This window comes from Hibiscus syriacus, unplaced genomic scaffold, assembly GCF_006381635.1.
Source record: "Hibiscus syriacus cultivar Baekdansim isolate YM2019G1 unplaced genomic scaffold, ASM638163v2 tig00110392_pilon, whole genome shotgun sequence".
NCBI lineage: Eukaryota > Viridiplantae > Streptophyta > Magnoliopsida > Malvales > Malvaceae > Hibiscus > Hibiscus syriacus.
In genome coordinates, this window is record NW_024062720.1 from 670,925 (window position 1) to 698,898 (window position 27,974).

A 27,974-nucleotide genomic window follows, 5' to 3' on the forward strand; every position below is an offset into this window, starting at 1 on the left:
TGGTGTGCCTTAACTCACGTGTTGTACCCGTGATTTATCCCTTTGTGGGGCTGAAGCTGGAATCCCTGGAATCGAAACTAGTCAATTCAATTTGCTTTCTTCATCTGCAATATAAAATCAGACTTTTTCCTGGCCAGGAATAGAAATGACCCCTTTCTTCATCTGCAAGATTAAAGCAGACTAACCCCTGGGCCAGGAATTGAAATTACTCAATTCCGTATATATTTAGTTGGTGAATTAGATTTAGTTAAGCATGAAGATGTGAAGTTTTAAGTAATTATTTTGCACCAGTGATCGACCTAATGTTTCGTTTTGATATTAAAACTATACGTCTTCCTCGAGAAGAACTCCTAATTACGTCATTTTTATTCTTGGTTCATTTCATATCACATATACTTTTTGGTAACGGAGCAAGCGTTCAATGCAAGAAACTAAAATCCAAGGACATGTTAAGGTTGAAGCTAATGTCTGTAGCCGTTCTTGCCATCTCCTTCAAATCACTCGTTTGGATTGCCTTCTATCGGTTCCTGATAGTGAACCCTTTTGCCTTCAATCAGATAGCCAGTGTGCAATATTCTGTGATTAATATTAAAAAATATACCTTCAAAACATTTGTTTAACATAACTAAAAAGAAAAGGTAAAGAACGTTATAACTACTACTGGTTACTTTCAATGTAAAAACTCCAGAAATTTCAAATGACAGTACCATCCACACAGCTAAGTGGGAAAAAACAAAAGGTGAACACAAAGCCAACCAGGCAGGCAATGGCTTAACTAAATGCCCGTTTATTTAAAACTATAACAAGCAAAAGGCCCGAATGTCAAATCCCAGGAATGAAATTACTCGATTCCAAAGATTTTCTTCATATGCAGGATAAATTCATAGATTTTTTCTCTGTCAGGAAGGGACTTGGCCACACTCTCCTTTTGCATGCACCTCATAGCCCATGCTATGAGCTTGGGGCACTCTGCTTCAATGCTGAAGTTTCCACACTTCTCGTACGCATAAAACCAGCTATAAAATGGAACCAAAGCAACATCCACAAATCCAAGATTTTCTCCTCCAAAATAAGCCTTGTCCCCAAGCTCCCCTTCCAACAACTTCAGGCTCTCAATAAATTCTTTCTTTGCCGTTTCTTGTTCTTCTCCCTTTGTCTTCCATACCTTGCTCCCCTGGTCATATATCTGCATTTCATAATTTACAACTCAGCCCATTGATCAAACATACTAGAGAGTCTACATATACAATTCTCAGATCAAATAAAAAGAAGAAAAGGACGTACCTTCTTGTCAATAAAATCAGCCCAGAATCTAGCAATAGCCCTTTTGTAAGGATCAGAAGGCAGCAGAGGAGCTCTATCATTCCAGACCTCGTCGATGTACTGAACCTGAATGAGTGATTCGCAAACTGGTTTACCATTATGGATGAGAACGGGGATTTTCTTGTGAACAGGGTTCATCTGCAGGAGCAGCTCACTCTTGTTCCTCAGGTCTTCTTCCTTGTACTCGTATTTTATCCCTTTCTCAGCCAAAGCAATCCTCGTTCTCATCCCAAACATGCTAGGCCAGAAATCCAACAACACTACAGCCCCTTCCATTCTTGCGATCTAAAGACTCAGAAACTCAAGCTAACAAAAGATTTTATTTCCTTTTTAGTTTCTCGCTGGTTGTGCAGAAGAAGGGCCGTCGGCCATATATTTATAGGCGAAAAAAACAATTAGGGTTGGTACGTCTAGGTGTTTCTACTGGTAACCGGTTCAAAGAAATAAAAAATAATTAAATTTTATATGGAAATCTCTAAATCGCTTTATTCTAGGGTTATCTATTTATTTAGTTTGTTAGACTTCTAGAGATTAGTGAGGCCATTTGTACTTTTTTTTCGTCCCAATTTTAAAATTTCATCTTAATTAATTTGAATTGATTCAAGTCGTACATTTAATTTTAATTGACAAATTTTTTAATAGAGATTTTTTACATGTAGAAAAGCTCGAATTTAAGATATTACTTAAGTGATATTAAAATATTTACCATTTGTAAAATAAAAAATACAAGTAGAATGTAATAGAAAATTATATATTATATTTGTACATCGCAATATTATTATATTTTGTAATGTACATTTCATGCTTTAATGTTACGTGCTTATGACTTATTTTTTCAATAAAAATTAATATTATTATAATAACACTTAATATTATTATTATTTTAGGACCTTCTTTAATGCGATTAGCATACGCCATTTCTTACGTCAGCAGTCTCTTTGGTAGGCTGAATGATGAAGAATGGGTTGACGTTTTTACTCGAAAAACATCCAAAGAATTAATAATTACTTGTCATGCATATGTAGATCAAATTTTATTGATCCAATAATTATTTGTTGACATGGATGGAAGGTACGAATCACCAAACGTATATTTCCTAGATTTTTGTTTGAGGTGACGCCACGCGGTCAAAACGTGGATTATCATCTGAGCATTCACGGGAAAATTTGACAAGTGACGGAAGGCGTGAATCACCATTCGTGCCTTCCATAAATACCCTCAATCGTCCGTCGCTCTCCCTTAATTACCACCTACTCCTCTCCTATAAATACCACCTCATACAACTCTCAAACCACAAAAAAAACTCTCATTCTTACTTTTATCATTAGTTCTAACAAGTTTAAAGTGTGTTCTGTTATTATTTTTAGTAGGTAAAATTATTTTTATTATGTTGTAATCATTAAATAGTGTAGCATTTTTATTATATTTGAATGTGTTATTTTTTATGTTTTGCAGTTATAAAATGAAATGCGGGTTGTTGCGTTTAGATATGAATTATATCTCGAGTCATTTTGTGGATGCGGTAACAATTTTAAATTGTGTTACGTTAATTATTTTGAATGTTTTATTTTTTTAATATTAGTTTATATTTTAATTTGTATACTATTTATTTAATTAGGGGAATGAACGTATATTAAATCCATTTATTCGTAACGCTAAGTTAGAGATACCAAATTGTGTCTGGCCGTATTTGGCCGAGGCTAAATTCAATTACATTGCTAGATATGAAGGGCATTGTAACCTTGAATCCAACCTTATTTCTGCACTGGTTGAGAGACAGAGACTATAGACACACACATTCCATCTATCGTTTGGGGAGTGCATTATTATGTTAGAGGATGTTTCCTTACATTTGAGGCTTCTGGTAGATGAGGATGTCATTTCTGGTGTGGCGAATGATGATTGGCATTCTTTGTGCGAAGAATATCTTGGAGGTATCTCGCCAAATTTTAACGGTGGTAGAATACCGTTATAATGCTTGGCTAAAAAAATTTCGATAGTTGAGCGACGACTGTTATGAGGAACAGGCTAAAATATTTGTCTGGGCTTGTATATTACGACTCATAGGAGGGATTTTGATGTCCAATAAATCTAGCAATCAAGTTCATTGTATGTGGTTACGTAACATCACATATTTTCGAGTTGTCGGCTCATTTAGTTGGGGCTATGCGATTTTGGCATCTCTGTATAGAGAAATGTGCCGAGCAACTGATTATCAGAAAAATGTTATCGACAAATGTCTCCTTCTTCTGCAGTCATGGGCGTGGTATTGCATGCCCTTTTTATGTTCGGTCGTGAAAAAACTCGTTAGTCTTCCCGTTATTGTTGAGGTAATTTCAATACTGAGTTTGTATATAAATAATTTTGTGAGTATATAATGAATTTTTTTTACACTGAATAGGTGGTCATGTGTAAGGAAAGTTCATCGTGATATACCAGACGAATTAGAAGAAATTCGGCTACTCATTGATCAAAAGGCTGATACTTAGTATGTATTTAAATTTTATTTCTTACATTTAATTATCATTATATAATTAAAATATTATTTAAATAAAAAATTATATATATTTGTTTTAGTTTCAATGGACTCCTTATGCTACTGAAGAAATGAGGCATTGCATCCCACCTCACTTGAGTGGCCCATTAGATGTATGGATGACAGTGGTCCCTCTGAAATGTTATGTTATTGTCGAGTGGCATCCCACTGATCGCGTGCTTCACCAATTTGGTTTCATAAAATCTATTCTTGAAGCATCTAGGAATCTCGACAATTTGCATAACATCGATAGACGGGGCAAAAAAGAAGTCAATTGGCTGATGAAGCACAGTGAATGAGTAATGACCTGAGAGGATCGACGTGAACATATTCCTCGTAGGGAGTCGATTTATGTAGATCATCATTCGGTTGTGGATGACTATTATCAGTGATTCAACACGAACGAGAAGCCATTACTACGTTTCGAGGAAGTACAAGGCGAAAGCATTTATCGGCGCTGAGAAAAGCCTCCACCGTCACATCATCATCGTCCCTCGACTTGTGGACAGAGAGCAAACGTTTCCAGTTCATCCTCAACTGCAACACATGAACTATCACAAGAGCTATCGTCTACACCAGTTTACATTTCACAGCCATTTCAGATGCCACCATAGTCGGTTTAGATGTCACCGCCACAGGGTTTTATGACACCTCCTTACGGATATTATAGTTCCGTGCCTATAGATCCAACATGGGCTTCATATGTTGCTTATTTGGTAGGTGATGTTTCAAAACAAACTCAGACACCTCCGGCCCAGTTTTCGCAGTCATAGATATTGATGTTTTTACAGTTTTCATAGTTTTCTATGATCGATGTGATGGTTAGTTATATACCTCCAAGGTTATTATTCTATGAAGATGATACATCATAATCCGTTCCTTATAAGCAAAATGTAGTTGGTATTGTTGCTGATGATGACGATGAGAATAAGGAGGAAGAACAAATTATACGAAAAAATCCTCATCAATATAAATAGCCACCGCCCTGTTGAACACATTCAAGACACATACATCAATAGACTTATTTAATGTCTCATATCTAAAATACGAGTAAAAAATATAAAGAGTAAAAAATATAAAGAGTAAAAAATTCACTGACATTGCATCAAAAGAAAGATTTAGCTAAAAAGAAAGAATTGGGAAATAAAAATTCTATCTTGATATCTTACTCAATTAAATACATTATTTGTAGATTCTAGTAGTTATTGAATTGTTGACACATGTCAACATCTTAGCCATTTAACATTACAAATATCTTCTAATAGACAATTTCAAATATAATATTAAATAATACAAATATCTAGATTTTTTTATACTTTTACACATCTACAATATTTATATTATTCTAGAGTATTCTTGATGTATATATATATATATATACATATATATATATATATATATATATATATATATATATATATATATATATATATATATATATATATATACAACATGCACTCACCACCGCATGTAACTTAGCCCCAGCCCCAAACATGGTTGTTGAAATACAACAACATGCACTTACCATCGAAGCCAACACCACCGTAAACAACTCAGCCCTAACCCCAAATGTGATTATTGAAATACAACCTCCACTCACCACGAAGCCAACACCATCGTAGGCAACTAAATCACATCCCTGACGTGGTTGTTAAAATACAACAACTTGAACTCACCACTGAAGCCAACACAATCGTCATCATAATAGATAACACAACACAAGCCACCCCAACCAACTTAGCACTGCTACAACATAATTTTCGCTAGATAATGCGTCTGATAATGTTTTATTTCATTTTGTCTAACTCTAACAGAAAATTATGATATAAAATATTTAAAATCATCTTACATTTTTGTTGTAGTAGTTGTAATCGACCCTTCGAGGAAAGTCGACTAGTTGCAACAATAAAGTTTTTGAAATGATTTTGAAGTGAAATGTTTGGAGTCACCACCAATCATTTTTTAAAGGTGCAACTGGAACACTTAAAATCGGGTAATTTTTTAAAAAAATATTTTATCAAAATACCAAATTTAGTATGCGAAAACCAGAAAACAAGTTTGAGAGTCGATTACTCGTGGGAAAAGGTTAGCACCCCCACAACGTCTAGAAATTGGTCTACGTAAAAGAACATTGCCTTAAGGTTGGAGAAATCATGATATAAGGTTTTAAAGAAGGATGTTGATTTACCCGCTATATCTCAACTCATTCTTCTCTGGTCGAGAATCCTAAAGGCTCAAAGCTCCATCGCTTACCCGTCATACCTCAACTTTGATAAAGTCTCCGGTTACCACCAACGGTGACCGACCAAACTCAAACTAAACCCTAAGCAAAAAAAAAAACAAACACCCTAATCTTATTTCCTCCATTTTCTATACTAAAACCTTTAATAAAAACCATTAAAGTAGTATATCAACTTCCCTCTCTACTTTGACCACAACTGATGGTGGTCGGACTACCATAATAGATTCACTATAACCATTAAACTTCCTATCTCACTATCTTAAACCCCAATATGGATCCTTAAACTGCAAGAAGCCTGAAAAATGACCCCGTGACCCTCGGCTCCCCGCCACCAGAGCTCAAACGAGAAGCTCAAAATAACCCCAAGGTGAATTATTTCCCTCTCTACCTTTTCTATAACTTTCGATTTTATTCACGCATACAAAAACCTTGAAAATTTTTGTAAAAAACAATATACCTTTTAAGAAAATAGATTCTTTGTGTAACACCCCAACCCGTATCCGACTCGAATACGAGTTCGAGATGTCACATTGACTTTTAAAAACGATATTCATACAAAATATCAAATCATTTGAATTCTTTTTAAGAAAATACGATTATATATTGTTGACTTGTGTTTGTTATAAAAATTTGAGGCAAAAACGTATTTATGAACAGTATAATACGGTATAAACAGTAATGAAAGGTATAGTGAACAGTGATTAATGGTACCGTGAACAATACCATGAACATTGAAAAATTTCGAATATAAATTGTGCATGTAGCAGTGCATCGATGAATTGCTGTAGTACTGCTACAGTAACTTTCGTAAAAATACACATAAACTCGTAAAAATCTAAGCTTTCATTCGTATAAAATTTATCAATTACATATACGCATTTAAAACATTACAAAACTTAATCGTATGATTTTTTTCAAAATCGATTAGAACATATTGAATTTAATCTTTTATTTACATGCCAACAACTTTCCTTATTACAAAATACATACTATACATTTCTTTTCTGATCTGATCTTTAGAAAGGAGAAACTGACCTGTCTTGCAAAACATTTACCAATCTTCCTCTTCCCGGAACCTACGCGTGAAACAATCACACGGTAAATCGTTGACTTAGTGAGGCATATAAAACATATAATAAAACTGTAGAACATTTCATATAATAAAATGCATACATATACATATACCATCATCATCATAATCTCTATTTATCATATGATTTTATACTTATCATTTCTGTATATCATATAACACACATAACATTATATAATTCATGTAACATATTTCATATCACCAAAACGTATACATCATATGTATTGTATTTGTTATTGTCTCTTTATTAGCCCATGGTACATTGGTGAGAACTGAAGGTATGTGAGTACATTGAGGTTGTGCACAAATGCTGTCACCACAGCTCGTATAAATTCCCACTAGGGACACTGAATATTTATCCCGAAAGACCACATAGAAATGTCCAGAAGGGCCACTATGTCCTGAAGGACCACATATCACATATGTCCCGAAGGACCACATATCACATATATCCCGAAGGACCACTTCTTAAGAACCATAAACATAATACAATGGACCAAATAAGTGTATCGAAGTACCACATACATGTTCCACGGAATTACATATATGTCCCGAAGGACCATGTAGAATTGTCTCGAAGGACCACGTAGACCCTCGACTCTTGGCATGCCAAATATACCTCTAGATCTCATGACACATAAAATGGGCATTATTTTTCATATTTATCACACATCATATCATCACATAGTTCACTTACACGTAGAACATTTTCATATGATTCATATTCATATGTCACATTGCTTATACTTTGTTCTTATGCCTTCTCATAGACATATATTCTTTATCACGTAGTCACATAGGTCCATATCATATAATATATATCATTTCTCATTTGTCCATGTACGTATGTCATATCCTATTCACATATGTTCATATATACATCATATAGCTCATCACATAGGCATGTATTCTCATATATTCATATAACTTGGATCGAATATACATATATTCCCAGATACATGTCATTTCATTATCCTTATTATTCTTATCATCCCTATTAACCCCTTTTACTTACCATATTCATATCAAATAACACATATATCACAACACCAATGAACAAACATGTCATCATGTAATTTCTATAACATATTTCATATTCTTATATAATCTTATAGATTATTTATGTTGTTTCATATGACTTATCATACTAACATATACTTATGCAAATCATGTAACATACATAATAACCTGTTAACACATATAAATCACCTAACATTTTAGAATTTACTTCTTATCATAGTAAATCCGTCACTGGCTCATCATAAGCCAATATTGTAACATCCTCAATACCGGGTTAGTGACCAAATTGTAAAGTTTCAAAAATTGGTGATTAAAGTATGATAATTGAATAGTTCAATGATTTATTTGGAAATATTACCTTAAAGATACTAGTAATTATAAAAGGTATTAAAGGGTAAAATTTGACCAAGAAATGAATTAAAAATGGGATATGGTAAGGATATATACACGAGGGAAAGGAGATATTTCTCCAGCTTTCTTCTTTTTCTTTATACTTGAAAGAGAGCCAAGCAAAGCTAAGCTTTCTGATCTGTTGATTATTTGTTAATTTAAAGTTTGGGTTTTGATTGTTAGATGATAACTAAGCTTAAAGAAAGCTTAAGTTATCTTAAAATCAAAAGATAAAAGAGTTAGGGAAGATTAAAGATTTGGAGTTTTTGAATGAAATTTTGATATAGAGTTGATAATTAGAATTGGAAGTTGGATTTGACTTGTCATCAATCTAGTTAAGACATATGAAGTGTTAGAAGTGGAATTAAATCATGTTGCAAAGTTGGTATAATTCTTGAATCTCATAAGGAGGATAGGATTTTACGGTTTAAGATGAAATAAATGAGTATAGATTAGTTTAAATAGGTGTACAAGAGTTAAGAATAGAAAAAAGGATGAAATATGAAGAGTTGATAGAATAAAGAAGGGATTTTCGTGCTCAAAGTATATTTCTGGGTTGTGTGCATCGATGTATCTTCAATGTGCATCGATGCACTCTCAAATAAATTAACATCAAATGCAATTAGTGCATCGATGCATAAGGAGTGCATCGATGCACCTGCTTAAAATACAAACATCGAATAGGATTTATGCACCGATGTATGGATAGTACATCGATGCACCTATCAAGGGATGCATCTATACATGGTGTAGTGCATCGATGCATGCCTTCATTAAAAGTTGGAAATAACCTTCTTTTTAGCCTAAGGAACGATAGTTTAGAATATATCAATTAGTATGCTGATATGTATCAATGTATTACTATGTAGATTTAGAACGTAATCTGGTTCCGGAACAATTGAAGGATTAAAATCGAGTCAAAGCAAGGCTAAGGTGAGTACATATTAGAAGTATGGTACATTGGAATAAGACTTGTGATAAGTCTAATTCCTATGTTGATTTTCATAGCACAATAGTTATGAACATGCATACATGATAATTATTATGATACATGTATAAAGTATATATGTTCATATGATTTGATAAATGATATATATGAATAGATTCAAATGTACATGTGACATGGTAAATGATATGAGTTATGTGATCACAAGAGAAATGACATGAATACATGAACATATGAAATATAAGAATAGTGCCCATGGTATACGATATGAGAGTTATAGGTATAGGTATAGTTGGCATGCCAAGAGTCGAGGGTTCTACGTGGTCCTTCGAGACATATATGTATCTTTTGGAACATTTACAGGGTCTTTTGAGATAGATTTGATCCACTGAAATATGTATATGGTTCTTAAGGAGTGGTCATTCGGGACAAATACAGTACATAGGTCATTCGGGATAAAATTTCTTAGCCCCTAGTGGGACCCATACGAGTTGTGATGACATCATAGTGCACAACCTCAATGTACTCAAATACCTTGAGTTCTCAAAAATGTACATGAGCCTATAAAATATTATCAAAGGTAATTACATTGTTATAGTTATATGTTATCATATTATTATTGTTTACATTGAATTGTATACGACATAATTGAATGGATAGATTGCATGTTCATATTAATACTGAATGTATTATTATTATATTTATATGCCTCACTAAGTCTATGACTTAGCGTGTAAGTGATTTACACGTAGGTACCAAGAATCAGGAAGAACAGAAATAGGGTGGCAAGAACAACAACACTGCTAAAAGATCAGATCAGAAGTAACGGATAAAGTATGTCTTTTGTCGTGTATATTGTTGGCATGTAAGAAAAGTGTATGTTACAAATGCTATGATCAGTTTTGTTTTGTTTTGGTTAACTTGTGTAAAGTAACAATGTTATTTTAATGAAAGTTTTAAATTTCCTTGATTTTTCGTCAAGAGTCAAAGTTTGAAAAGTCAATGTGACACCTTGAACTCGTATCCGGGTCGGGTACGGGTTGAAGGTGTTACATTTAATGGTATCAGAGCTATGGTTTAGTTGTTTCTCGGCATAAACTGGAGTCTAGAATGTCCTATAAAGTATTCATGCCAATAAAATAGTGAAAACTTCTGATCTGATATAATAGTAAGTATGTTGTTTTGCTAATAGAACAATATGGTTATGTTCTTATAGATGTCCGGACATGGTAGCTCTAGAAGTGAAGCGGGAGATGATAGACCCACTGAAAGTAGTAATTCACCTGCCCTAGCCAGGCAAGGTGAAGAACAGGCACCTTCTGAAGTGCCTGTAACTGATCAAGATGTGTTCTTTAGAACATTAGATGCGGTATTGACGCGTTTCTAACCTCCTGCTAATTTAACTCCGAGAATGAATGTTGCAAAGGAGTTGAAGGGTTTATGAGCTCCAGAGTTTAAAGGTGAAGCCGAATAAGGTCTTGTTGTTGCAGACCTTTGGCTTAATGATGTAAAAATTATGTTAGATGGTCTCCACTGTTCTAATGTAGAGAAATTAGATGGAGTGGTCTCCTTGCTTCGTGGGCAAGTGAGAATCTGGTGGACAAATGTCACTCTGAGAATGACAAGTGACAAAGTGACCTGGTCCTTGTTCTTAAAAGAGTTCAAACACAAATATAAAGGAGACCACTTTATCAGGCAAATGAAGCAAAAATTCTTGAACCTAAAGCAATTGGACAGCACTGTATATGAGTATGAGTGCGAATTTAATAAATTAAGTCACTTTGCAGCAGAGTTAGTACATACAGAGAAAGATGCTTGCGAGTGGTGTGTTGAGGGCTTACGCCCAAGTTTAAAAGATATGCTAATAGTGTTGAACTTATCCTTGTTTCAAGAGGTAGTAAATCGTGCTAAAGCCTTAGAGAGAGCTCAAAATGAAAGGTTTGGGAATCAAAGAACCCAACCATCTAAAAGAACTTGGGCTTCATCAAGTTTTGCACCACCTAAGAGAAATATAGATTTTGGTTTCTGATCTCCAGCACAATTAGAGTCGATGGCATCCGTGGCAAGAGAATCAAATCAGATGAGAGCTAGACAGACTCAATCTGTAGGGTCTGGTAATTGACGAGCACAGCAGAGTCAAATTAGATAATGTGAAATTTGTGGAAGAAGCCATAGAGGAACATGTAGGGTAGTTACTTGAGCTTGTTTTCGATGTGGTGAAGTGGGACATTTAATGAGAGATTGTCCATTGGGGACATGAGAATCAGTACAGTCAGAGTGATCTTCTTCGATGTCTCAAAGAAGAAGAAGTAGAGGAAGAGGTATAAGTCAACCTGAATCCTCTACTCAACAGGAAATACGTTCCACTGCTCGAGTGTATAATATTAATATTAATGAAGATTTTGATGATCCAAAGATGATAACATGTACCTTTTTATTATGTAATAGATACGTTATGATATTGATTGATCTGGACTTGCATATTCATATATTAGTAGTAAATTGATGTGAGTATTGAGAATTCAATTAGAAGTTATTTATAATGATGTGGAAGTGACAAATTTATTAGGGTACAATGTTTGGATAAATAAGATATGTTGAGAATGTTCCATTAGAATTTAGAGAATTGAATTCCCTGTTAATTTGATGGAATTACTATTTAAATTATTTGAAGTAAGATTGGAAACTATATGGTTAGAAGATCTCTATCGTTCTAAAATAAAGTAGTTTCTTTACTTCAGTGACAAGATAAGGTAGAAGGAATAGGTGTTATTAGGGGAATATTAAAAGAACAAGTGATGTATACTATTATTTTCGAGGAATTGGAAAATATGTACATCAATAATCAGTTTATAAGACAAAGGTAAATGGAATGTTTGAATGCAAACCAAGGAAATTGTATTAGGGATAACTGAGAATGAAGGTTTGATAAGTTAAGGAAATGGAGGACGAACTATTTTTGATTGAGAAGAATGTATAGTATATGAATGGTTTGATGGTGGGGTATGTTTTGTTGGAAGAAATGAGTTGAATAATAAAGTAGTATGATAGTGAGTGTAATAAAGATAAATGATTTGTATGTTTGGCGGAAGTAAAAATTAACTGAAACGTTCAAGATAATAAAAAGGGATAAGTAATTTGTGACTGGAATAAGGAAAAAGATATGAAATATGAGACAAGGAGATAGTGATTTATAAAGGAGTAAATAGATAGGGAAATTAAATGAAAAGGGTGTAAAGTGTGAATTATAAGTGGATATAAAAATAAGGAAATAGTAGATAGTGTTATGAAAAGATTGTTTGATTCTGTAAAATGTATGTTTAATCAAATTTGAAGAAGAGTTAAGGTTGTGCTTTGGTCAAATGATGATGGAATAAGAGTTTGAGTTATTGTTATAAGGTAATTAGAGATTAATGAAGAAATAGATTGATTTATGATATAAAGTGATGAGAATGGAGGCAAAAGTAAGTCATTGGTTGGAAATTATTTTTCAACGATCAAAAGTAGGTGTATAACCAAAGAAGAGAAAAGATCGAAATGGATTGAGTTACTTGGAAATTGAAGGCAAATCATTAGTTGCAATTGTGTAAGGAATAAAGTGGAGAAAGCAACACGAGAACATTAAAAGATATGTTCTTATTAATATGTTCAGTGAAAATTCGAGGACGAATTTTCTTTAAAGGAGAGGAGAATTGTAACATCCTCAATACCGGGTTAGTGACCAAATTATAAAGTTTTAGAAATTGGTGATTAAAGTAGGATAATTGAATAGTTCAATGATTTATTTAGAAATATTACCTTAAAGATGCTAGTAATTATAAAAGGTATTAAAGGGCAAAAGGGTCATTTGACCAAGAAATGAATTAAAAATGGGATATGGTAAGGATATATACACGTGGGAAAGGAGAGATTTCTCTAGAGCTTTCTTCTTTCTTCTTTTTCTTCATACGTGAAAGAGAGCCAAGTAAAGGAAAGCTTTCTGATCTGTTGATTATTTGTTAATTTAAAGTTTGGGTTTTAATTGTTAGATGATAACTAAGCTTAAGGAAAGCTTAAGTTATCTTAAAATCAAAAGATAAAAGAGTTAGGGAAGATTAAAGATTTAGAGTTCTTGAATGAAATTTTGATATAGAGTTGATAATTAGAATTGAAAGTTGGATTTGACTTGTCATCAATCTAGTTAAGACATATGAAGTGTTAGAAGTGGAATTAAATCATGTTGCAAAGTTGGTATAATTCTTGAATCTCATAAGGAGGATGGGATTTTGGGGTTTAAGATGAAATAAATGAGTATAGATTAGTTTAAATAGGTGTATAAGAGTTAAGAATAGAAAAAGGGATGAAATATGAAGAGATGATATAATAAAGAAGGGATTTTCGTGCTCAAAGTATATTTCTGGGTTGTGTGCATCGATGCATCTTCAATGTGCATTGATGCACTCTCAAATAAATGAACATCGAATGCAATTAGTGCATCGATGCATAATAAGTGCATCGATGCACCTGCTTAAAATACAAACATCGAATAGGATTTATGCACCGATGCATGGATAGTGTATCGATGCACCTGTCAAGGGATGCATCGATACATGGTGTAGTGCATCGATGCATGCCTTCATTAAAAGTTGGAAATAGCTTTCTTTTTAGCCTAAGGAACGATAGTTTAGAATATATCAATTAGTATACTGATATGTATCAATGTATTACTATGTAGATTTAGAACGTAATCTCGTTCCGGAACAATTGAAGGATTAGAATCGAGTTAAAGCAAGGCTAAGGTGAGTACATATTAGAAGTATGGTACAATGGAATAAGACTTGTGATAATTATAATTCCTATGTTGATTTTCATAGCACAATAGTTATGAACATGCATACATGATAATTATTATGATATATGCATAAAGTATATATGTTCATATGATTTGATAAATGATATATATGAATAGATTCAAATGTACATGTGACATGGTAAATGATATGAGTTATGTGATCACAAGAGAAATGACATGAATACATGAACATATGAAACATAAGAATAATGCCCATGGTATACGATATGAGAGCTATAGGTATAGTTGGCATGCCAAGAGTCGAGGGTTCTATGTGGTCCTTCAGGACATATATGTATCCTTTGGAACATTTACAGGGTCTTTTGAGACAGATTTGATCCACTGGAATATGTATATGGTTCTTAAAGAGTGGTCCTTTGGGACAAATACAATACATATGTCATTCGGGACAAATTTTCATAGCCCCTAGTGGAACCCATATGAGCTGTGGTGACAGCATAGTGCACAACCTCAATGTACTCGAATATCTTGAGTTCTAAAAAATATACATGGGCCTATAAAAGGTTATCAAAGGTAATTACATTGTTATAGTTATATGTTATCATATTATTATTGTTTATATTGAATTGTTTTCAACATGATTGAATGGATAGATTGTATGTTCATATTCATACTGAATGCATTATTATTATATTTATATGCCTCACTAAGTCTATGACTTAGCGTGTAAGTGATTTACACGTAGGTACCAAGAATCAGGAAGAGCAGAAATAGGGTGGCAAGAACAACTACACTACTAGAAGATCAGATCAGAAGTAAAGGATAAAGTATGTCTTTTGTCGTGTATATTGTTGGCATATAAGAAAAGTGTCTGTTACAAATGCTCTGATCAATTTTGTTTTGTTTTGGTTAACTTGTGTAAAGTAACACTCTTATTTTAATGAAAGTTTTAAATTTCCTTGATTTTTCATCAAGCGTCAAAGTTTGAAAAGTCAATGTGACACCTCAGACTCGTATCCGGGTCGGGTACGGGTTGAGGGTGTTACAAATATTCGTTCTATAACATAAGCATAAATTAAATTGCACTCACCTTAGCCTTGCTTTGATTCGATCATAATTCTTTGATTGTTCCAGAACTTGTTTAGGCTCAATATCTACATAAACATAAATTCCGATACGATTATCAAAAGCCTAAACCTTATAACTTGATGTTAATAACTCAAGCTAATTTAATGAACCACAATTTCATTTTTCCTTTAGGGGTATATCGATGCACTATGGGTGCATCGGTACACCAAATGGCTTCGAAATTCTCATACATCGATGCCTACCTGTGTGCATCGATGCACACTGAATAATTTCTGGAAATTTACCCTTGATGCATCGGTACATGTTGAATGTGTATCGATGCACACTAGTTCAGAATTATCTTTTATTCACGTAAATTATTTCCTTCTAATTTAATTGCCATATTTCAACCCCTTTCATATCCTTAACTCACATACACATGCTTAAACTCATTTATATCCATTTATCTCATCTTAAATCTCAAAATTACATCTTTCATATGAAAATAATAATCATACCAAATTTTTAAGATTTTCTAAATCCAATTCTATCAGTTCATATCTCTTAATTAAGTTGATGACCAGTCAAATTTAGTTTCAAATTCAACTTATCATCTCTTTTCCAAAAATTCACTTAAAACCCCATTTTCTTTAATCTTTCATAACTTCTTCATCTTTTGATTTTAAGATGACTTAAGCTTTCCTTAAGCTTAGTTATCATCTAATGATCAAACCCCAACTTAAAATTCAGCTAATAATCAAAAATTAAGAAATCTTACCTTTGCTCTTGAAGTCCACGGTGAAGAAGAAGAAAGCAAGAAGAAGAAGATAACTCTTCCCCCCACATGATTCATTTATACAATAGGAAAAGAAAAAAATATCTTTCTTGTTAAATGACCATTTTGCCCTTTAATTCCTTTGATAATTACTAATAACTTTAAGGAAATATTCTTAAATAATTCATTGAACTATTCAACTTTTCCACTTTAATCACCAAATTCTAAAATTTTACAATTTAATCACTAACCCGTAGTTTGGGATGTTACAAATCTCCCATCTTTTTAAGAAAATTCGTCCTCAAATTTTCATTGTACATATCAACAAGAACATATCTTTGAATGTTCTTATGTTGCTTTCACAACTTTATTCCTTCACAATTTATAGTAAATGGTTTGCCTTCAATTTCAAAGAACCCAATCCATGTCTGTATTTTCTTTTCTTCAATTATGCATTGCCCTTTGACTTTTCTAAAATCCATATAATGTCACTCATTATATAAAAATCTCTATTCTCATTACTTAACATCATAAATCAATCAAATTCCTCATAAATATTTTTAATTGCCTTGCAACAATAACCAAACTTTTACTCCATCCTTACTTGATTGCCTCTAAAACTTCTTTAATATATATAAATCATTCTTCATTTCTTTGACTACTTTTACTTGACAAAGAACACAACCTTAAATCTTCTTTAATTGTGATTAAACACATAATTTACGGAATCAAACAATCTTTTCACATCACCTTGCACACTTTTCATATTTTTATATCGAACTTATCATCAAACTTTCATATAACCTTTATCACATCTGATCCTTTATACTTCATCCTTTCATTTCCTTATTCCATTATTCTTTTAAAAGCAAAATCTCCTTATACATAGATCACATCTTTTCATTCATGTTCACATACTCTTTTCCTATTACTGATCTTCATCGCATCTTCATAACTTTGATAATCCCCTTTACTTATACAAAATCTTATTTTTCACCATTTCTTGTACCTGTATTTTTTTCTTCCTCAAAGTTCCCTTTAAAACTTGTAAATATTCTTCTCTTTGCCTTTATCAAATCTATATGATCCAAATACATAACCATATTCAAAAACATATCATACTTAATTAACTCACTTTATCTTTTCTTTCATTCTTATAACTCTATCACCTTTACTATCACAGTTAGTAAATATCAACTGTTCAATCTAGGGCACATGCCCTAATTAATTAATTAATCATATACCCCTTTCAATCGAATTTATCCCAACAATAGCTTGCTTAACTTATCAAATCCACATTTATTCTCATACACCATGTAATTTTCTTTATTCACACTCAATATTTCAACGTCTTCCATTATTCCCATTATAACATTTATTTACCATATTTTAGCTCAACCGCATAGCAACTAAATTATTTCATCTAACTTTTCCACTTTAGAATATAGGAGATCCTCTAACATTATCAAGTTGTGCATTTAGTTTTCTTAACAAAATCCTTAACTTTTAATCTAGGGTACAACCCTTATCAACTCAATCATATACCTTCTTTTCAATCGAAATTTTCCTCAACTATATCTTACTCAACTTTTCAAACTCGGACTCTTACTCACACACAATATTATTCATATGTTTCAAAATCAAACGTTGTAAATTTCTTTGTCTTATAAATTGTTCACCGACATACTCATTTCCAAACTTTTCTATTACTTTTTATCTTCTCTTGAACATTCAATTCCTTATCTCCTTCACTACATCACATTACATAATTAAGATATGCAGCTGTATTCGAATTCACTTCATATTTGGTTATCATAACCTATCAATATATTATAATTCCAATACATTTCCATCACATAATTTTTTTAGTCTTTGCTAACTCTTTCCATCTATAATGCAAATCCCTTATCATATCCACACTCTTGCTTATACGCCATACTATTTACACGTCTACTATTCCTTTTTACATAAAACCTCTTCAATAAATCTTTCATGCTATCATAAACTTCACTTTATTACCTTAATTCTTTCATTACCTTTTTCCTTATGCTTGTACATTCCTTTCATAATTTGCATTGTCTTATAAATAACTGAACCATATCATGTCCTTCATACTCCTATTATCCTTAAGTATCACTCTCCATCACACTTTTATGACTTTGATAGTCAACTTTACTTGCACATAACCTTATTCTTTATCATTTTTAACCTTTCTATCACTCATTAGTTTCCTTCAAACATACAAATCCCTTAACTTTAATACATTTATTATCACACTACTTTATTAATCAACTTATTTCTTTCAATCAAAACGTAAACCTTCATCAAACTATCCATATATGTATTCTTTCCTGTCAAAATAATTCATCCTATATTTCCTTCACTTATCAAACCTTCATTCTCACTCATCCATAATATAATTCATTTGATTCAAATTTAATCATTCCATTTACCTTTGTATTATAACTTATCACTGATATACATATTCTTAAACCATTCCTTGGTCTTTTAATATTCTCCAATTAACATCCATCTTCTCCACTTTATCTTGTCCATGTTGTAAAGAAGCTATTCTATTTCAGAATGATAAAGTTCCTTTAATACTATACTTTCCAATTCGTCAGAACTAATTGGCTTTATTCTCTGGCGGAGAATAAATAATTCATATATGGTTTACAGTTGAAAACCAGAATCTCTACATTTCTTTGATGGTGCTTAACTCTATAAAGCACTAATTCTCTTGATCATCTGAGATTTTTGTTCTCCAATCCTTTCATTCTAAGCTCTTGCTAGAGCTTTAACACGATTAACCATTTCTTGAAATGAGAACAATTTCAAAACCAATAACACTTTTTTTAAGGTGCAAACCCTAAACAACTAATCGCATGTATAATTCTTATCCTTCTTAATCAAAATCATCTCATCAATCAATCTGTTTAACTTATTAAACTTATACTCATGCACATGTATGTGTAATTCCCTTGCTTCATGCTCGTATATTCTAATTTCATTTGTCTTATGAACTGGTCATCCATGTACTTATTCTTGAACTCTTTTACAAACAATAACCACGTCACTTAATCTTTTAACATTCTTATGGTGACACTTGTTCACCATATTCTATTTTATTCATGTAATAACAAAACTTCTCTATATTACTTCTCCACTTTGGAGAAATGAAAACCTTCTAACATTTTTTCATATCATTTATCCAAAGGTCTGTAACAACATAACCTTCTTTAAATTTCACCCTTGAACTCGAGTGCTCTCTACTCTTTTCGATACATTCATTCTATGAATTATAGCAGTATAAAATTGAAAACACATCATAATATCATTCAACATTATGAAATATTCTCTAATCTTGTACAGACACTTCCTGAGGTTTTCGCTCTTCTCCCTGCCTGGCCAGGGCAGGTGAATGCTATTACCTTCAGGTCGATCGCCTTGTTCTTCACTTTGGAAACTCTTATAATCATACATCTAATATAACATAACATTTTAATTCTATTATCAAGACAGTATACTCCTTACACTATCATATCAGAATTTTTTTCACTTTGTGTTAGTATGTATATTTTTTAAAACACTTTTGACTTTATTTTTAGCCTAGAATCGGCTAAATCATAGCTCTGATACCATTAAATGTAACACCCCAACCCATATTCGACTCGAATACGAGTTCGAGATGTCACATTGACTTTTAAAAACGATATTCTTACAAAATATCAAATCATTTGAATTCTTTTTAAGAAAATACGATTATATATTATTGAATTGTGTTTGTTATAAAAATTTGAGGCAAAACGTATTTATGAACAGTGATTAACAGTACCATGAACAGTGAAAATTTTCGAATATAAATTGTGCATCGATGCACTGCTACAGTACTAATACAATACTGCTACAATACTTTCGTAAAAATACGTATAAACTCGTAAAAATTTAAGCTTTCATCCGTATAAAATTTACCAATTACCTATACGCATTTAAAACATTACAAAACTTAATCATATGATTTTTTTCAAAATCGATTAGAATATATTGAATTAATCTTTTTATTTACATGCCAACAACTTTCCTTATTACAAAATACATACTATACATTTCTTTTCTGATCTGATCTTTGGAAAAGAGAAACTGACCTGTCTTGCAAAAACTTTTACCAATCTTCCTCTTCCCGGAACCTACGCGTGAAACAATCACACGCTAAGTCGTTGACTTAGTGAGGCATATAAAACATATAATAAAACTATAGAACATTTCATATAATAAAATGCATACATATACATATACCATCATCATCATAATCTCTATTTATCATATGATTTTATACTTATCATTTCTGTATATCATATAACACACATAACATTATATAATTCATGTAACATATTTCATATCACCAAAACATATATATCATATGTATTGTATTTGTTATTGTCTCTTTATTAGCCCATGGTACACATGTGAGAACTGAAGGTATGTGAGTACATTGAGGTTGTGCACAAATGCTGTCACCACAGCTCGTATAAATTCCCACTAGGGGCACTGAATATTTATCCCGAAAGACCACGTAGAAATGTCCAGAAGGACCACATATCACATATGTCCCGAAGGACCACATATCACATATGTCCCGAAGGACCACTCCTTAAGAACCATACACATAATACAATGGACCAAATAAATGTACCGAAGTACCACATACATGTTCCACGGAATTACATATATGTCCCAAAGAACCACGTAGAATTATCCCGAAGGACCGCGTATACCCTCGACTCTTGGCATGCCAACTATACCTCTAGATCTCATGACACATAAAATGGGCATTATTTTTCATATTTATCACATATCATCACATAGTTCACTTACACGTAGAACATTTTCATATGATTCATATTCATATGTCACATAGCTTATACTTTGTTCTTATGCCTTCCCATAGATATATATTCTTTCTCACGTAGTCACATAGATCCATATCATATAATATATATCATTTCTCATTTGTCCATGTACGTATGTCATATCCTATTCACATATGTTCGTATATACATCACATAGCTCATCACATAGGCATGTATTCTCATATATTCACATAACTTGGATCGAATATGCATATATTCCCAAATACATGTCATTTCATTATCCTTATTATTCTTATCATCCCCATTAACCCCTTTTACTTACCATATTCATATCAAATAACACATATATCACAACACCAAGGAACAAAGATGTCATCATGTAATTTCTATAACATATTTCATATTCTTATATAATCTTATAGATTATTTATGTTGTTTCATATGACTTATCATACTAACATATACTTATGCAAATCATGTAACATACATAATAACCTGTTAACACATATAAATCACCTAACATTTTAGAATTTACTTCTTACCATAGTAAATACATCATTGGCTCATCGCAAGCCAATATTCATTCTATAACATAAGCACAAATTAAATTGCATTGACCTTAGCCTTGCTTTGATTCGATCATAATTCTTTGATTATTCCAAAGCTTGTTTAGGCTCAATATATACATAAACATAAATTCCGATACGATTATCAAAAGCCTAAACCTTATAACTTGATGTTAATAACTCAAGCTAATTTAATGAACCAAAATTCCATTTTTCCTTTAGGGGTGTTTCGATGCACTATGGGTGCATCGGTACACCAAATGGCTTCGAAATTCCCATGCATCGATGCCTACATGTGTGCATTGATGCACACTGAATAATTTCTAGAAATTTACCCTTGATGCATCGGTACATGTTGAATGTGTACCGATGCACACTAGTTCAGAATTCCCATTTATTCACGTAAATTATTTCCTTCTAATTTAATTTCCATATTACAATCCCTTTCATATCCTTAACTCACATACACATGCTTAAACTCATATATATCCATTTATCTCATCTTAAATCTAAAAATTACATCTTTCATATGGAAATCAATAATCATACCAAATTTTCAAGATGTTCTAAATCCAATTCTATCACTTCATATCTCTTAATTAAGTTGATGACCAAACAAATTTAGTTTCAAATTTAACTTATCATCTCTTTTCCAAAAATTCACTTAAAACCCCATTTTCTTTAATATGTCATAACTTCTTTATCTTTTGATTTTAAGATGACTTAAGCTTAGTTATCATCTAATGATCAAACCCCAACTTAAAATTCAGCTAATAATCAAAAATTAAGAAATCTTACCTTTGCTCTTGAAGTCCACGGTGAAGAAGAAGAAAGCAAGAAGAAGAAGATAACTCTTCCCCCCACATGATTCATTCATATAATAGGAAAAGAAAAAAATATCTTTCTTGTCAAATGACCATTTTGCCCTTTAATTCCTTTGATAATTACTAACAACTTTAAGGAAATATTCTTAAATAATTCATTGAACTATTCAACTTTTCCACTTTAATCACCAAATTCTAAAATTTTAAAATTTAATCACTAACCCGTAGTTTGAGATGTTACACTTTGATTGCTCAATGGTTATTTGTTACCCATTAGAGTTTTACAAAGTTTTCTTTGTGTTTTATATACCTTATTTTTACAGAGGATAAAATGATAAAAAAACCAAGGAAAGAATCTAATTTTTTTCTATTGTGTCTGTATGTCTTGATGTGGTGGAAATCTGTTTGATTTGGTGCTAACTAAGCGTATGGATGGAGGGGAACTATTAGCATGGACGGCTCATGGAGCCTCTTAGAAGCTAATGGCAACGACGACGGGGTTTTATTGTTAAAGGTTACAAACTATAATGGTTCACATTTGATTTAAACCGTAAATTCTAAAAAGGATCTGACGGTCCACAATGGACTGCACATTTGTCCTTGGGTTAACACTAATTTTCTCCTTGGCCATTTTTGGATGTTAGATCACAATAAAGATCAGACGATTGCCATGATTTTCCCGTTGACAACACTCAATTATATTTTATGGCTTAACCCTAACTTTGAAGGCTTGATCTGGGCCATTGACCATTCCCCAGATTTGACGGTTGATGTTAGGCTACATTGAAATTGAATTTGGAAACCCTAATCTACTAGGTCAGGCAGATTCGAGTTCCTTCTTTGCTAGGCCTAGACCATTTTCTCCAATTGGCATTTTACTCGATTCGAATCGGACCCCTTCTGTACTCTTCTTGGAACTTGACTTAATTGCATCGAGACTTGGACTGTGATTTTTAAACCTGAAATAATAAATAATAATAAAATTAGTAAAATGAAATAATAATATGCAAAAACCCAAAAATAAAATATGTATGCATATTATATAAATATATTTATACAATTTTCAAAGTTATATAATATTTACTATTTATTTTAAAAACTATATTATTTTAAAATATACTACATAATATTTATATCTATTTTAAAAACTATACTATATATTATATATAATATAATATTTATTTTATTTTATTATTGTTTTATTATTTAAAAACTATATATATATATTTCAAAACTATACCATGGTTTAAAATATACATATGCCTATATTTACTATAAAATAAATTAAAATAAAATAAAAATATTATAAAATTTTATACTTATATAATATATAGTAATAAAAAGTAAGAGTGACTTCTGGACAAAAATAAGTGTCTACAACAATCTTTTAAAAAAATATTTTTTATAATCAATTTTCTGTTGAGTTAATAGTTGATCATAAGTTTAAAAGAGTTCCTCTAAAATGAGTGTGATAGTATAATGCTAATATGCTTATGGGAGTATATACTTAAAGTACGCGAGAAATGAGATCGTTTTAGACTACACGTGTGGTATGTAAGTTTCTATTATCCCTCTATTGAGTTTTCAAGGTTTGAGAGAAGGGTATGCACTATGTTTGATGATCTTGCTCTCATAATTGGTGTTGTTCAGTGTGTTGTTTCTAATTATAGAAAAATATATTTTTTGTCTTAATAAAAATTAAAAATGACTATAATTTTTAAATAAAAAAATTAAACAAAAACATTTAACCGTTAATTGTAATCTTTGAAAACAAAATTTATAAATTAAAGTATTTGACGTGTTTATAAAATTTATAAATCAATATCATGTTAATATTCCTATTTTTTTCTCTTTTAATGTCTCGTCCAAAATATGAGTAAAATTATGGAGAGATTACAATACTACACAGTTACCCCACTATTTTTCTCTCTCTAATCTCTAAACTCTCTTTCTCTAACCCACACCTTTTGCACTCCTTTTACCCATTTTCACTCTTGCTACAATGATAAAACTCACCCTTATATATAGATTCTAGTGGCAATTGGATTATTGACACATTTCAATATCTTAGTCATTTAATATTACGAATATGTAGATTCTACTAATAAACAATTCTAGATATACTATTAAATATTACAAATATCTAGATTTTTTCATTAATACTTATTCACATATACAATTTTTATATTATTCTAGAATATTCTTGGTATATATATAAACTAAATGACCCTAGAATTTGTATTGTCCTTTAACAAAATACAACAACATGCACTCACTACCAAAGCCAACACCACCGCATGTAACTTAGCCAAAGGTAACAAAATACGATAATCTATCAAGTATTTAAATTTAAAAATTAAGGGATAAAATGTCTTATTTAATTAACATTTAAACTAAGAAGACCTAAAATGTTATTACACTAAAAAATTTGGGAGGGACAAACACCATGTAGATCCGTCCCAGGGTATTGGTCAGTGTTGTATTTTTGGTTCGCCAGATGAATTAGTGTTATATGCAGTCCGAGATTGCCATGATGCGCATGCAATGTTATGTGCTGCTGGGTTTTCCCCATTTTTGTTGGATTCGTCTGCTCCTTCATGTCATAATTGGTTAGGAACAATGATGAACGTTCTTTCTCCATATCGGTTTGCCATCCTACTGGTTTTATTATATTCTGTGTGGAAACGACAGAATACATTTCTTCACGAAAATAAGCTCTTGCTATGGTGGTTTATGGTTTCTAACAGTCGGGGTCTCCAGGATTCCTATCATCAAGCCACATGACAAACATCTAGTGTAACATTTATGCCGTTGGGTGAAGTTTGGTGTAAACCCTCTGCTGGTTCCTTTAAAATCAACGTGAATGGCTCCTGTTCCACCTCTCAAAATGCATACGGGGTTTTAGTACAAGATGCTGAGGGTATGGCAGTTGATGGCTCTACTCGAACTTTATCTGTTTATGGGGATTCTACCGTTACCGAGGTTGCTGCTCTTACTGTCGATATTCGTCTAGCTATCGATCTTCAGCTTCCTAGTGTGTGGTGAAGAGTGATGCTCTTAATTTGGTTCGGCAGTTGTTGCCTCGCCCGCTTGATATTTCATTGTATAGCTATCATCCGGAGGAGTCCAAGCAGTTAATAGCTTATGCTCCTTTTATCTGGGTGGCCCATATCTGATGTACAGTGAACATGGCGGCTCATCACTTAGCAAGTTGGGTTGCAGCTAATGACATTCGTTTGATTTTCAATGTGATTATCCTACTTGTATTTCTAGTAATGTAACTCAGGATGCTATTCTCGGTTAATAAAAACTATCGTATTTCCTTTAAAAAAAAAATCTATACGTTACTACAAAATCCAATCAAATAACTTGATTTAAACAACTAAAATCGTATGATTATATATATCATGTTGACATTGCTCGAGTTGCATATTGTGGTTCGTGAGATGAGGTTTGCATCCTGTGGTTCATGGGAGTTATTTTAAAGAAAATAAAGTAAAATGAAAATAGTGGCAGTTGTTAAAAGTAAATTAATAAAAATGAAATATTTAATATAAAAATAAATATTTAAATTATAAATTTCTATATTAAATGTTTAATTTTTTTATTGAAGTAAGTATTTAATGTTTCATTTGTTATCGATTGAATTGTCAATCTTCGTAAAATCAATTTGGCATTCAATGGATGCATGACGCACTATTTAATTTTTAATTTCATTTATTTTTTAAAATACTTAAACTTCTTATTTTTATAAAAACTTAAATTTTTAAATTCTATTGTTTTTGAAATCTCTAAAGCTATAATCCTCAGTACTTGTCTATCACCATAGAATCAACTACTATTATTTACTCCTCCTCTTATCGAACCCCCTTATTGGTCGTCTTGTTTTTCGTTACACAATTTTTATATCTGTAAATCTTTTTAAATGATCGAAAGTTCATGCAACGTGGTTAGTCGATTCAATTCAAACGATGATTGGTGAATAACATAATAGGGTTTGAAGGTATTTAGGTATTTTATATAATCGAAAAAAAAATCTTGTGAGGCCAAACTGAGAATTTATCTATAGTTTAGGGGGGAATATTAAGCCAAAAATCTATATGGAACAGTCGGCATGGGATTTCATAGTGATAGACTGGGGGAGAGCCACTGTTGTCACTTTCAATTCTCAACAATTTTCCCTATATATTTATGCTAAACTACCTATTTAGTATTATACTTATTCTCATATTTTTGTTTTCATCACTCAATTATTTTTTAAATAATATATAATATTAAATTTTATTTTATTTAAAATGAATTTATAAAAAATAACTTATTATTTAATTTATTAATAACATATAATACATACTAAAAGATGGAAACAAATTTAATATGAATTTCATAAAAATAACTAAGTAGTTATTTAAAAAAAATTATTCCTAAATGAAGCGAGAAAATAATTTGATTTAATTTTGGGGCAATGCTAAAGATTAAGTTAAATATTAGTTTTGATAGATTTTTTTTGTTGCAAATTCCTAGTTTGGCGTGATGATTAAGAACAAGACCCATTCGAATCCCCTTTTCACAATTTATTTTTTTATAAGTGAGGATTACCTTATTGTTCAAATAAAATTATCTAAAATTATCTACATTCACTACACCAAAACTGTTCTGTAGCGGCGTTTGGAGAGTAAACACCACAAACTTTAAACATATAGCGGCGTTTACAATCCAAACGCCACAAAATAATACTTTAGCGGCCTTTCTTAAACAAACGCCGTGATAAAGTAGTATTTTAGCGGTATTTTTATACAAACGCCACAATCTGGTTCATCAATAGTGATGATTTTTTAAAAACGCCGCAAAAACAGGTGCTATAGTGGCCTTTTTTTTAAAAAACACCGCCAATGGATAAATATATGCTCCACTCTTTTCTCTTGTCTGATCCCTAAAATCATTTCAACTCTTTTTCCCTAAAAGCTTCTTCTCTGGTACAACAACGGGCCTCTCACGATTCCAAGCGGCGTCGTCTTCTGTCTGTCCCAACGACCAAATCGGGCCTCTTACCAGCAAACTATAACACGATTGCACGGTTTGATCCCTTCTCTCACTACTGAACTTTTTTATTTTTCTAAATGTTGATATTCTGAAAATGGGGAAAACCAGAAAACTAACGTATTTGAGAAAAATAATAGCTTTCGAATAGGAAAACAATATCTATACATAGTGTTTTACTGCTTTACTGCTTGAGAGTAAGTTTTACTGCTTTCGAATAGAAAAATAATTGCTTTCGAATAGGAAAATAATAGCTTTCGAATAGGAAAACAAATGGTTGTGGTGCAAAGAGCATTGAGTTAGGGAGCAAAGTTTCTTTAATTTTCTTCGCTTTACTGCTTGTTTGTAGGGGAGCAGAAGTACTATTATTGCTTAATAAATGGTCCCCAAAATCCTAACTTTGCATTAATTACTTACGATCATATTTGAGTACTGAATACTGATATATATTTTACTGAGCCCAAAAAGAAAATAAACAAATACATGTTGATCTT

At 31.9% G+C, this 27,974-nt stretch overlaps 1 protein-coding gene across 1 annotated transcript; it reads right to left on the reverse strand.

Annotated features, from left to right (window-relative positions):
- Positions 1-767: 767 nt before the first annotated feature.
- On the reverse strand, positions 768-27,974 carry LOC120123327 (probable glutathione S-transferase). The gene is made up of 5 exons (XM_039142253.1): positions 27,964-27,974; positions 24,064-24,070; positions 12,549-12,559; positions 1,285-1,618; positions 768-1,186 (listed from the first exon to the last, which is right to left on the reverse strand). The coding sequence occupies exons 4-5, from the start codon at positions 1,597-1,599 to the stop codon at positions 842-844; spliced, it is 660 nt and encodes a 219-aa protein (XP_038998184.1). The 5' UTR covers positions 1,600-1,618; positions 12,549-12,559; positions 24,064-24,070; positions 27,964-27,974; the 3' UTR covers positions 768-841.

What these genes read in the sequence shown, in the direction of transcription:
- LOC120123327 (XM_039142253.1), bottom strand. Translation starts at nt 1,599, where the DNA reads ATGGAAGGGGCTGTAGTGTTGTTGGATTTCTGGCCTAGCATGTTTGGG. An exon ending in CTGATTTTATTGACAAGAAG is followed by an intron (nt 1,187 to 1,284) that starts GTACGTCCTTTT and finishes TATGAAATGCAG; the next exon opens with ATATATGACCAGGGGAGCAA.